The 12,138-nt window shown below is 45.6% G+C and overlaps 1 protein-coding gene across 1 annotated transcript in view; it reads right to left on the reverse strand.

Annotated features, from left to right (window-relative positions):
• Positions 1–2,650: 2,650 nt before the first annotated feature.
• The window catches only part of Polr3e (RNA polymerase III subunit E), a 32,749-nt gene continuing 23,261 nt past the window's right edge, over positions 2,651–12,138 (reverse strand). Inside the window, exons 16-21 of the mRNA XM_008843828.1 lie at positions 11,940–12,097; positions 11,436–11,497; positions 10,089–10,630; positions 8,045–8,122; positions 4,813–4,938; positions 2,651–3,423 (exon numbers count right to left, since the gene is read on the reverse strand). Coding sequence (XP_008842050.1) covers positions 3,367–3,423; positions 4,813–4,938; positions 8,045–8,122; positions 10,089–10,630; positions 11,436–11,497; positions 11,940–12,097 — 1,023 coding nt within the window. The 3' untranslated portion in view covers positions 2,651–3,366. The remainder of the gene's footprint in view (positions 3,424–4,812; positions 4,939–8,044; positions 8,123–10,088; positions 10,631–11,435; positions 11,498–11,939; positions 12,098–12,138) is intronic.

A 12,138-nucleotide genomic window follows, 5' to 3' on the forward strand; every position in this document is an offset into this window, starting at 1 on the left:
ATTGAACTCACAAATCTGCCTCCGAAGTGCTGGGAGTAAAGGCCTGTGCCACCATGCCTGGCTGTAGCTAGATGTTTGTTCTGTAAGTCCCATAATCATTCCTTTTTTCCTTTATGCACTTTCAAATAACCTGTCTTTAATTCATAATTTTTCCTCTATCAGTTCTGCTGTTGACACTATTAAATTCATTTTATCCACTAGGCAGCTTCAGAATTTGGTTCCTTTTTTAATTTCTCAGTTTGACTATAGTTTCTCTGACTTGGCAAAACTTTCTGTATTTTGGTGGCCAAGTTTGAATTCTTTGACAGGTAGTTCAGAAATCCCTTTTTAAAAAAATTACTTTTATATGTATGAGTGTATTCCTGCATGTATGTTATACAGAAGAGGGCATTGGATCCCCGCAACTGGAGTTATGGATGGTTGCTAGCCACCATGTGGGTGCTAGGAATCGAAAAAAGTCCTCTGGAAGAACCACCAATGCTCTTTACCAATGAGCTCCTCTCCAATTCCAGAACTCTCCATTTCTTAATGGTCACTTTCTGGTGCTTAATTTGTTCCTTTGGTGGTGTCACGTTCCCTAATTGTACTTGACCCTTGTGGCTATGCATGTTTGAAGTAGAAACTGTTGCAGTTTTTTTCAGATAGGCTTTATCTGGCAAAGCACTTTTTCAGTCAGCCTGTTCAGTTCTGGTAAAGCCATTTGTTTTGGGAGACTTGTTGCTGCAGTCTTCAGGCCTTGTTAACGGGGTTACTAGGGCCTGGCACCGAGGTTTAGAAGACAACCTATGGAGCGTGAGCATCTGCTGGGGTATACCAGTTGATTGCTTAGGTAGAGGTGAGGCTGGAGTCTGGGTTCTTAAGAATGGGTCTCCAGCTGGCCAGGTGCCCCAGGGTAGGCATAGATTCTGAATCTACAAGGGACCTCTGGATACCGGGATCACAGGCTTGGCTTGGAACTGGTCTTTCCAGTAGTCTTGAAGCCTTGATCCATTGGGGTCAGCCTAGTGCTAGGATTTACTGGTACAGACCTTGGATCTGCTTAGGCTTAGAGCTGTAGAGGAATGGAAAGGAGGCCATGAGGGCAAGCATAGCACTGGATAGGCTCAGAACATGCTTCTTGATACCTGAGGCTAGGCATGCCCCTAAAACATGGTCCACTATGGTCTTGGGATGGGTCTGAATACTGAGTTTGTGTGTTGGGGTAAATCCAGAGTGCATGAATGAGTCCACAGGGCAGGCCTGAAGGTTCAGGCCATGGTACTCAACTATAGTCTAGGGCAATGGGGCCCTGTTCGGTGCTGGTTTGAGGGTCAAAGGTAAAGGCAATGCTCATTTCCCAGTTCTTCCTGAGAATTTAATTCTCTTAACACTGAGTGGAGTTAAAGGAGTGCTGTAAAACTTTTATCCTCTTCAGTGTCTTCTATCTGCACTACATACAGGTGCCATAATCTGTGGTTTCCTTAGTTCTTGTGAAGGTGTTTCTGCATGTGGACAATTGTTCAAACTGACGCTTCTGTGGGAGTAAGGAGATAAGGGCTGGAAAGTGCTGTATTGCCATCCTCCGATGTCCCAACTGCACTCAGTTGCTTACTCAGCTATCGAATTCAGTGCTTCTTTTTTAACCTATTAAACTGAAAGCATGACCTTCCTCACCTAAGTTGTGCTACACGGTGGCACTAATATCTGTGCCAGCCCACATGAGGGGTTCCTCTTTCTACAGGCCAAGAAACATTGGTATATAATGATAAGGACATATTCCTAATCAATTTTTGGTAAGTGCTAGCATAAGTTAACAATCAGAATGAACAGTACCATATGGCCACCCTGTTGTTAAGTGAGATTACCAAATGTTTATTTGACAGAGTTCATACTTGATTAGTGTCTTACTGACTAACATTTGAGACTTCGTTTCTTGAACAGAATACAACAACAGAGCAAACTTAGACCTTCAGCCAGTAGTAGCCGTATTGTACAAAATGGACTATGGCAAAAAGCTGTAACTAGGTGGCAAAATTCACATTTCACCTAGCCCAGTTCACCTTTTCCCCCACCATCCTCTAGGGCTACATGGTCCAGTATGTTCACCACCAGCCACAAGTGGCAACTCAGCATGTAAACAATAGCTTGAGTGTTTATAAGTATAAAATACCACATTTTGAAGACTTAGTACAAAAACGCAAAACAATAACTTATTGCATTTTGATGTTTTTAATTTAAAATACTCAGATCTGAAGTACATTAGTATTTATTTTTAAAACTGCTCAAAACCTTATATGACTCTCATATTCCCAAAGGGAATTTGCTCTGTTAGCTCCCCTCCCTCATAAGAACCTGTGTTTACTTTCTATCAGTCTTCTTTCTACCTTGCTTCAGTGCCTGCAGAACAGCTAAGACCACTTAGTAGTTGTTCCTATCCGTTTGGTGGTCTGAGCAGTGGGATTGGTAGAATGGTCTCCAGCAGGGACCTACTTCCCATTAGAAGGGTCTGCAACCCCAGGGTGAGCAACAAGGACCGATGTGAGCTCATGCAATCCATCTGCCCCAAGATGGCACCATCATCTCCCTTCCCTCTTTAGAACAGTTAATGGTTTGAGAGCACAGATATTTTCTTCCTGCAACCTATCTGAGGATAGCAGCACCATGATGCCAGTTTAGTGTTAGCATTTATTTAAAAATACACAAAATATAAAATTTTTTTACATGAAAGTGTGATAACCTTGCTTACACTGTTCCACACTTACCTGGTTTAGTTTGCATATTTATGCAAACATTAAGAGAAGATGGATTTCATTCTAATTTTTTGCTATGGTTCATGTAAACAGTTGAGACTGCTACATAAAGTAGGCTGTTGTAAAAGGTAAAGTGGCCTCAGACACCCAACAGTAAGACAATTCAATTTGGTTTAATAAAATTGACAGAAGTCTTAGCAGAGAAAAAAATCTAAGACTATGTATTGGCTTCTAGGCATTTTAAATATTAAAAACCTTAAGTTTCTCTTCATCTTGTAAACATAACTTTGACTTTGTTGGCATTCATTTAAAAAAGGAAAGTATTAAACCATGATTTTCATAATCCTGCCCATGTCAGTGTACACTCTCTTTATTATGAGAATGAAACCAAATAAGCAAAATACATCAGGAATTTCAAATTGTACTGCAAAGAAGGCCCGGCTGGTCTCTGCTGGGAGCGATCTCACTTACGCTGACTCTGGCACTGGCCGAGTGTAAGCCCCTCTGGTCCTCTGGGCCAGGCAGTGCCGCAGGCCACGAGGCGTCTCTGTCTTCTGAAGCAAGTCGAGACTCTACTTCTGGCTCTGCCATCCTTCCCTGGGCTTGGATTTGCTGAGTTAATAGTTTGCTACTATTGTCAAGATTGTACTGTCCCCTTAAGGTACCACATGCCACCATAGCTTACACAACAGTCCTAGGAATTAAGAAAACAGGTTACAGGCAGGTTTTAGCAGGAAAGAGAGCACTTCATTGTGCCTAGCATATCATAATTATGATTAGTAGGTGGAATACTAGTACATCAAAAACTGCATAGGTGTGCTGCCGGTCTCTTGATGGTTTAGGTACACCCTCAGGTATTTTAAATATTTTATTTTTGTGTATGAGTGTATTTTCTGCATGTATGTGAGTGCACCCATGTCATGCAATGATGTGGAGGTCAGAAAAGGGTGTCGGATTCCCCTGGTACTGGAATTAAGGATGGTTCTTAGCTGCCATGTGGGTACTGGGAATCGAACTCAGGTCCTCTGCAAGAGCAGTCAGTGCTCTTAACTGCTGAGCTATCTCTCCAGCCCCTCTCAGGCGTATTTTAAAAGGCATTATAAAATAGATGTGCTTTATAAACACAAACATTGTGTTTATAAATACAAACATTGTTAAAGCTAACCAAGACAATACTACTTAAGGCATATCACCTACATGACTAAGTTAATAGGAAAAATGTCTTCAGCTCTCTATGCTCCATTTCTACAAATGTACAAGTTCAGAAAAGCATTCTGAGTAGTAACCAAGTACTTTCATATTAAGCAAACAGTACTCCTTTTCAAATTTAAATTTTAAAAATGGATTCTATTGAAAGTTGTATTGTGACTGTTGGAGCCTCATACTGAGAATGCTACGAGATTCACCAGGTGTGGTAGCGTACCCCCTTAGTCCCAGCACTCCAGAGGCAGAGGCAGGTGGATCTCTGTGAGTTCAAGGCCAGCCTGGTTTACATAGTGAGTTTCAGGACAGCTGGGGCTACAGGGAGACTCTACCGCAAAAAGAACCCCCTCCCCCACAAAAGTAGAGAATGTTAGAGAATGTTACAAGATTCACAAGAGAATGAAGGCAAAATTCTACTCTAACCTGTCCTTCATAGGATGAGGACAAATAAGGAAGGATGATGCCTGGACTATTATGTAAAGAGGCTGGCTTTCTTGCTAACATACAAAAGCTAGTCATTACCAGTTGGTGACAGTGGATAGGGGACTGTCCTGATTTAATACAGCATGAGGAAAGCTACCAAACATCGTTAAGTCCTTTCCACACAAATGAACATCTTTTTTTTTTTTTTTTTTTTTTTTTTTTTTTTTTAAAAAAAAAAAAAAAAAAAAAAGAGGACGATAAATCTTTCACATTCACAGAGATCTGCCTGCCTGTGCCTGTCTGTGCCTGTGCCTCCCGAGTACTGGGATTAAAGGCGTGCATTAGCACGCCTGGCAAACATCCTCATTCATAAAAGTCAGTGGTCAGAGTCGAAGCCTAGATCTGGGCAGGGTTAGGGTTGGGGCTTCCAGGAGGGTCCCGCACACAATGGATGTACCTTTAGCACTTTGTCCACCTCCTGTTTGCTTAGATCTTCTCCACACTCTTGAGTCAACCGAGACTGGATCATGTTCCTGCGTACTCGGTAATTTTTTGAAAATATTTCAAGCAAAACTTGTCGATGCTTTAATAGAAAAAAAGTGTTACTGTGAGAAACAGTGCCCCAAATGTCAAAGCATCCCCAAGCAAGAGAAACAAAATGATGGCCCTAACTCCATAACATCTACATACATCTATGAGTAGTAACCAAGTATAAACATTGTTAAAGCTAACCAAGACAAAACTCAAGACCCAGTCTGCCTTTGGCTCAAGACCCAGTCTCAGAAAATAATAATAATACTTTTGGGCTGGAGCGATGCCTGCTCTTGCAAAGGACCCAGGGTTCAGTTCCCAGTACCAACATCGCAGCTAATAACCATCCATAACTCCAGTTCCAGGGGGACCAACATCCGCTTCTGGTCGCCCCAGGCATTGCACACACAGGTGCACTTACATACATGCAGACAAAACACTCATACACATAAAATAAAAATAAATAAATGAAAATAAATAAATGAAAGCGGGGGAGCCCTTGGTTCAGCACTTCTGGGTCAGATTAGCAAGTCTGGTCAATGTGTCACTGCTCCAGACAGAGGACAAAGGATGAGGAGCTTTCACATACTTCTGCATGAACTAGCAGGCAGAAGAAGCCACAATCTAAACCCAGTGGGGAAAAGGTGTTAAAATTGGTTAAAAGTCTTAACACACAAGCATGACATTGCATCCATGAGACAGGATACTAGAAAAAGTATTAAAGGAGAAACGATTCCCAGGTGTTACCACACTTGACTCACACCTACAATCCTAGCTGAAACAGGAAGATCAAAGCCAGACAAGACTACAGTGAAAAACCCTGTCTCAAATAAGAAAAGGATGAGTCCACTATATTGAGTATCTCAAAATTCTGAAAGAATTTGGAAAAATTTAGAAAAAGGTAAAGAAGTGTATCAGCCTACAGGATTTTTAAGAGAAATTTTTATTGACTCAAGCTATAGGATTTTTTAAAATTTATTTTTATTTTATGGGTATGAATGTATTGCCTGAATGCATGTAAGTGCACTTGTGTCCTGAAATGCTTGTGGAGGTCAGAAGAGTTATTGGATCGCCTGGAACTGGCGTTACAAACAGTTGTTAGCTGCCATGTGGGAACTGGGATTCAAACCCAGGTCCTCTGAAAGAGCAGCCAGTGCTCTTTAAACGCTGAGCCATCTCTCCAGCCCCTCAAACTACAGTTTTTTAAGAGCAACCTGTCAAGTAAAATGAATTCAAAGTACATAAAAATTCTACTAATACATAGAAAGATATACAATTCTCCTATTTGCAATGAAGGGAAGGATGTAACTTAAAGACCTTACAAGACAAATGTCATTTGACGTGGTAAAATACCTTACAATCTAGAGGGGAAATGATTGGCCTATAAAATTCTGGTTCCATTATTACAAGCTATTTCAGGGTATGGGAAAGAGCCATTTCCAGACATGAACCAATAGATAGCTCTGTTCCAACAGAAACTAAAATAAAAGAAGCCAAGATTCTAGAAGCAAGACATGGGAAGAGCAAGCCACCAGGAGAAACCATGACATAGGCTTCTAGAGAATTACATTCAAGAAAGCTGTCACTGGTCTGATGTCCAGAACACCACACAAGTGAAAACAGCAAGTGGGCTGGTGAGCTGGCTCAGGGAGCAAAGGTACTTTCTGCCAAGTCTGACAAGTTCAATCTCTGGGACCCGCATGGTGGAAAGAGAATACCAACTCCAGCACACATGGGCTTTGGCACACGCGCACACACACACACCACACAAACAAATAAATGTAAAACATCTTGAAATTTCTTTAAAAAGCAGTGAACAATGGATGCACCGCTGTTCAGCATCTAGAGCGCCTTGCCCACCTCTGATCTAGTAACAGTTTCAGGTCTTTCAGTGATTTTTGATAACCAACTGAACTAAAAGGCAGTCCCCAAACTGTTATGCATGCCTCTCTACACCCTCCCAGCACAGCTAAGAGCCAAAATCCCCTCCAGCACAGGCACACCACTGATAATGCCCAGCTAAGCCAACAATGCACAAGTACATTCTGTGCATTAGAATGCGAGTAACTCAATGGATCTGCTGGTGGTTACAATCACCTCTGAGGAGTATGAGTGGGGTCAAGGAGAGCTAGAGTCAGCTCCCTCATAAAGTCATTTGGTATTATTTTAAATGTGCACTTTTTTCTCCCTAGTTACCAGAGTAGGTCTGTAGGAAAGCCAGAAGCCGCCTATCCTGGCCAAGAGCCCAGGCCCACTTCAGGAGACCTACTGGAAGGGAGGCCCACCTACCTACCTCTGCTCTCAGCCTGCCTGCCCCTGCCCTTGCAGGTAAAAGGATGAGTGACATTGGCAGGATTTTGTTCATGCCCTGTCTCAGCCTAAAATGGCACTTTATAAAGATTAAATTTTTGTGTTTTTTCCTCTCTCTCTTTTTTTTAGCTAGAGTCCAGGCAAATTTCTGGTTTAAAGAAAATGCCTTTAATCCCAACAATCGGGAGGCAGAGGCAGGCAGATCTCTGTGAGTTTGAGGCCAGCATGGTCTACATAGTGAGCTCCAGGCCAGCTGGGGCTACTGGGAGACCCTGTTTCAAAAAGACCAAAAAAAATAAAAAATATATATAAATAAAACACCTGGACCTCAGCTTCCCAGGACCACACTACACAAACGGTGCCAAATGGTAAAATATACATTTCTACTTACTGGATACCTAGCACCTACCTGCCAGAGGATGACTGCATAAAATAATTTGTCTAACCTAAGTACAGGCCTGAGACACCTGATAAGCCTTCTGATTCCTGCTGCCAGGAGCCACTGAGAACCATCTGGCATGTTATGAGCTTGCCTGACAGCTCTATCCCCAAAGAAGTTCTATAGAAGCCTCAGTAGTGAGGCCACTGAACTCCTGGACAGACTGGACTTCGTAGGAAACCTATGACCTTTCCAAAGGTGACTCTTTTCTGCTGACGCAGACCCCTGGCCTCTTTTTGACTCAGTTCAAACCACTGGTACACCCTGCCTACCTTGGTGGCATATAGACAGCATGGCAGAAGAACCTGACATATACAAGTGCACTCCACTGTCCAGCTCCCAAAGACCAACTTTCTAAGAACCCCTCCCCACTCTTAGGAAAGAAAGAGGACAAAAAAGGTCACCTCACCTGGTCACTCATGTCTCCAGACTCCCAGAGGGCAAACACCTTCTGCTCATCAGGGGAAGCAGCAGTCTGTGGGGGAAACTGGCCCAGGCATGAACTGATCATTTTTCTGCCTTGTGAACCCAGCCCCTGCCTACTTCACCCCCACCTGGCCTGCAGCCCAGCTCTAGGGAGGTGTGGTCCAAGCCTAGCTCCTACCACTGAGTAACTCCTGTGAGAGAAGTGATATGCCAGTGAGACATCCAGTGCTTGGGATGGAGGAAGCCAGTTCTGGTTTTCCCAGCAGCCTAACATTAGCTCAACTCTGCTTCAACAACCTAAGGTATCTACCAGGGGTTGTATCCTAATAAGTGACCCCTTCCTCATCATTCCTTAGCTTCCTTTTAGCTGTTTCCCACAAGGACAGCAACAAGTGTGGCTCTAAGCCTGGCCAGACTCCCAAATCTTCCATGCCATTTGCTTCAGGCAGGCCTGCAGGTCAACCAGGGAAAAGATGGTACAGGTCTGGCACATAGAGAAGAGGGCCCTGGAACAGCAGGTTCCTATTCATAAGTGACACTGGTGGTCACTAGCACACAAAGCCTGATGTGGGACTTGATCCAATCTCACCTGATCATGAGAAACCAAGCAGCATTGAGGTTTTAGGGCAACACCTCTGTCCCAGGTTTTTGTGCAAAAAACTGAGGCACAAGTAGCTCATCCCATCACCCCCATTCTCCTGAGGATGAGCAGGTATCCATGGCCACCCAGCTAATAAGCAGAAAACTAGGTAGGAGTGGGTCTACTCATTCTCCCTAGGTGTCATCTCTCTTGTGTGAAAAGATAGAAGATGGGATAATCTGAGGTCTTAGATGGGCTGTAATATAGTCCCTGGGTAATATGTCCCAAGATGATAGGGCTGTGGGGTTTCCTGCAGATGCTAGCTCTTCCAAGAAGGAGAAGCATGGCCAAAGAAGGGTGTGGGGTAGGCAGGGGAATCTGAGAGCAACATACCCACAGAGGTCCCCTCACCTCTGTCCATGCAGGTGGCCCAGGCAACCTCACTGCTGCCAGGCAGGTACCCTTGCCTTGCCCAACACACAGAAAGGTAGGCCCCACTTGCTGGATGGGTCAGGGACCCATAATCCTAGCACCTTCTACTGGAGACCTCGCCAAGGAAGGTCTGCCAGCAGGGCCAGATTCCCAGTTTCTTGTCCTAGTTCCTGTTCCTCAAATACACAGGAATGGGCCTTGTTCTCTGACCATCCCCCTAGGCCACAAGTGCTTCTGAACTTGGCATTATATACGTCACACTATTTAAGAGCCACCACAACTCCCCCTCCCCGCCTTTGCTGCCAGGACTGGGCACAGCCTAGAAGAGAACAATAACAGCTTCTTTCTGGTTACACCAAGAACTCCTTTTCAGCAATGGGCAGCAGTCTCCTACAGACTGCTTCACCATTCCCCCACTGTGGAGCCCCTTCTACTGGCAGCAAAAAACTGAGGCACAAGTAGCTTATTCCACCACCCCCATGCCTAGCACCAGAAATATGTAGAGCCAGAGCATATTTGGATCAGCTGTCCTAAAAGGTAGGGAGGCCACCAAATCTCAGGCCCAAGCTCTGGTAAAGTGCTCTACTGGTCTTTGTTGAAGCAGACTAGACAGAATATCTGTACTGAGGTTCAAATTCTAGCTCTACCATTCACTTCTAAGGACTGAATACCAGGCAGAGGCCTTGTATTTACTGAGGCCCTGATAAGGGTTAGGGGCCCTCAAGTATCTTACTAGCCTTTAACAAAGTCCTGTGGTAGAATACACCCACTTCAGATGAGGACAGAGAGCCCCAGGAGCTCACGTGGCCATCACATAAGGGCAGCATATACCCAGTCCCCAGGCAGCCTGACAGCTGATCTCCCCAGGGCAGACAGGGCTGGGGCCGCTTCCAAGGCACACAGACTTCTCCCTGTGCTCCTTGCTGCCTGAGAAGGTACAGCCTTCCCAGGTACCCTCCTGGGGGGCACTAAGTAACTTTGTCTGCCTATCCTGGCAGACACAGAGTTTACTTACAGGCACCAGTATCTGCTTGCAGCCAGCGGCCAGCACCGTGTCCTGCAGCATGCGGTCTGAGATGCCGCTGAAGAGCGTGTGGCCTGGGGGCAGACCAGCTAGGTGCAAGTTAAAGAGGCGCTTGAGTTCACTGAGCGTGAGCACAAACTGTCTCTGAAAGGTGGCCTGTACAAAAGCCTTCAGTTCCCGGGCCACCGGGTTACTGGCACAGCCCGGGGGTGGGTGCCCATTGAGGCTGTCCCCAGCTACTGCCCGCCCAGCAGGCAACCCATTGGCCAACTTGGTGCTGAGGCCACCACTGGGTGCAGTGTCCATAGGCTCCTCCTCCTCCTCCTCCTCCTCCTCCTCGGCCTCTAGATCATCCCCATTCCCATCCTCCTCGCTCAGGGGCTCCTCCTTGATCTGCACACTGGGCAGGACTGTGGTCGCTCGCATCTGCTCCTTCCGTTGCTGTAACTCACGCTCCAGGAAGGCATGGTTCTGCTGAGCCTTTGTTTTGGCTGTCTGGATTCGCTGGTCTCCAGAGACCAGAACAGCAGGCCCTGTGGTGAAACAGTATGGTTCAAGAGGGCACAGAATCCAGGCAGACAAGGCCTCGAGACAGTTGTCTGACAGGAGACAGCTCCTGAAGCAAGGAACCAAGCACTGTCTTCCACCCCTGCTAGCTCAAGTAGAACTGAGCTACCCAGTACGGAAGAAAGAAACAGAACTGAGCATACCAGTCACAGAAAGGGGCTCTGCTGCATTACACCAGCAGCTAACCCAAGAGGGCAAGAAGGTCTCAGAACCCACACTGCCCTGGAGGACACATGTTCCCAAGTCTAAGGCTGTGTGGCTCAGACAAACATTCAGCTGTGTTTGGAGGGGAGGGCAGGAAGGAAAGGAGGGCACAAGAAGGGTGAACTGTGAGAGCCATATAGGTCTTCTCAGGCCTGAGCCCTGACCTGCTGTAGAAAATAACCCTTCTGGCCAGATGTGGTGGTGCACGCCTTTAATCCCAGCACTCGGGAGGCAGAGGCAGGTGGATCTCTGTGAGTTTGAGGCCAGCCTGGTCTACATAGCGAGTTCCAGGTCAGCTGGGGCTATAGGGAGACCCTGTCTCAAAAAGACCAAAAAGAAAAGAAAAGAAAAGAAAAGAAAAGAAAAGAAAAGAAAAGAAAAGAAAAGAAAAGAAAAGAAAAGAGAAAAGGAAATGAGAATCACAAAGAAAAGAAAAGAAAAGAAAAGAAAAGAAAAGAAAAGAAAAGAAAAGAAAAGAAAAGAAAAGAAAAGAGAAAAGGAGAAAAGAAAACCCTTCTGAGGCAAGGGTCCAAGTTGGGAACCTGCCCAGCCCAAAGCCCTACACACCTGATTGTCCATCTGGCTTCTTTGGCATGGTTTCTTTTACAAGATTGTACACCTTTTCTAATCTGAAAAGAAGAATAAACCCCTTTTAAAACCCGTATCTTATACTGTCAGCCCTTCCACAGAAACAAGCACTCAAGTCCAGGACACTCTGATCACCAAAGGCTCGGCCAGGCCTTCTCCCCTGCAATCCCTCTAGGGATATACAAGCTCCCAGCCACAGAACCCAGGACCAGGATGTGGAGTGCCACCCTGCCCTCTCTCTTCCTTGACTATGTGCTTTTCTCTTCTCCTCTCCAGCCCCTCCAAATCCATCAGTTCTGACATGCAGGGTGTAGCTGTGCTATCAGCCCTGTGCTGGGAGGACTTGGCGCCAGTCAGTGATGTTCACCTGTGTGAAGGGCAGTATAGTTATGAACACAGGCTCCCAGTGGCCCTTGCTATCCAGATCTAACCTAACTGTGTTGCTCCTGGAAGGCAGGTTCAGGACCACTCTGCAAGCCTTACTTGGCCTGGATGCCTGACCACAGCATGTGCTGCCGCTGGACCACATCTGGATGCTTCCTGATGAACTCCCGGTCGTAAGGCAGTATGAACTCCCAGCCTTTGTTGATCCTCACTACTGCCATGTGCTCCAGAAAGTCCTTTACGTCCTCAGCACAGAGCTGAGGGAGAAGAAGGGTGTGAGGTACAGATAGCCCCAAGT

This window comes from Nannospalax galili, unplaced genomic scaffold (genome assembly GCF_000622305.1).
Source record: "Nannospalax galili isolate Female #2095 unplaced genomic scaffold, S.galili_v1.0 scaffold381, whole genome shotgun sequence".
In the NCBI taxonomy this organism is placed as follows: Eukaryota; Metazoa; Chordata; class Mammalia; order Rodentia; family Spalacidae; genus Nannospalax; species Nannospalax galili.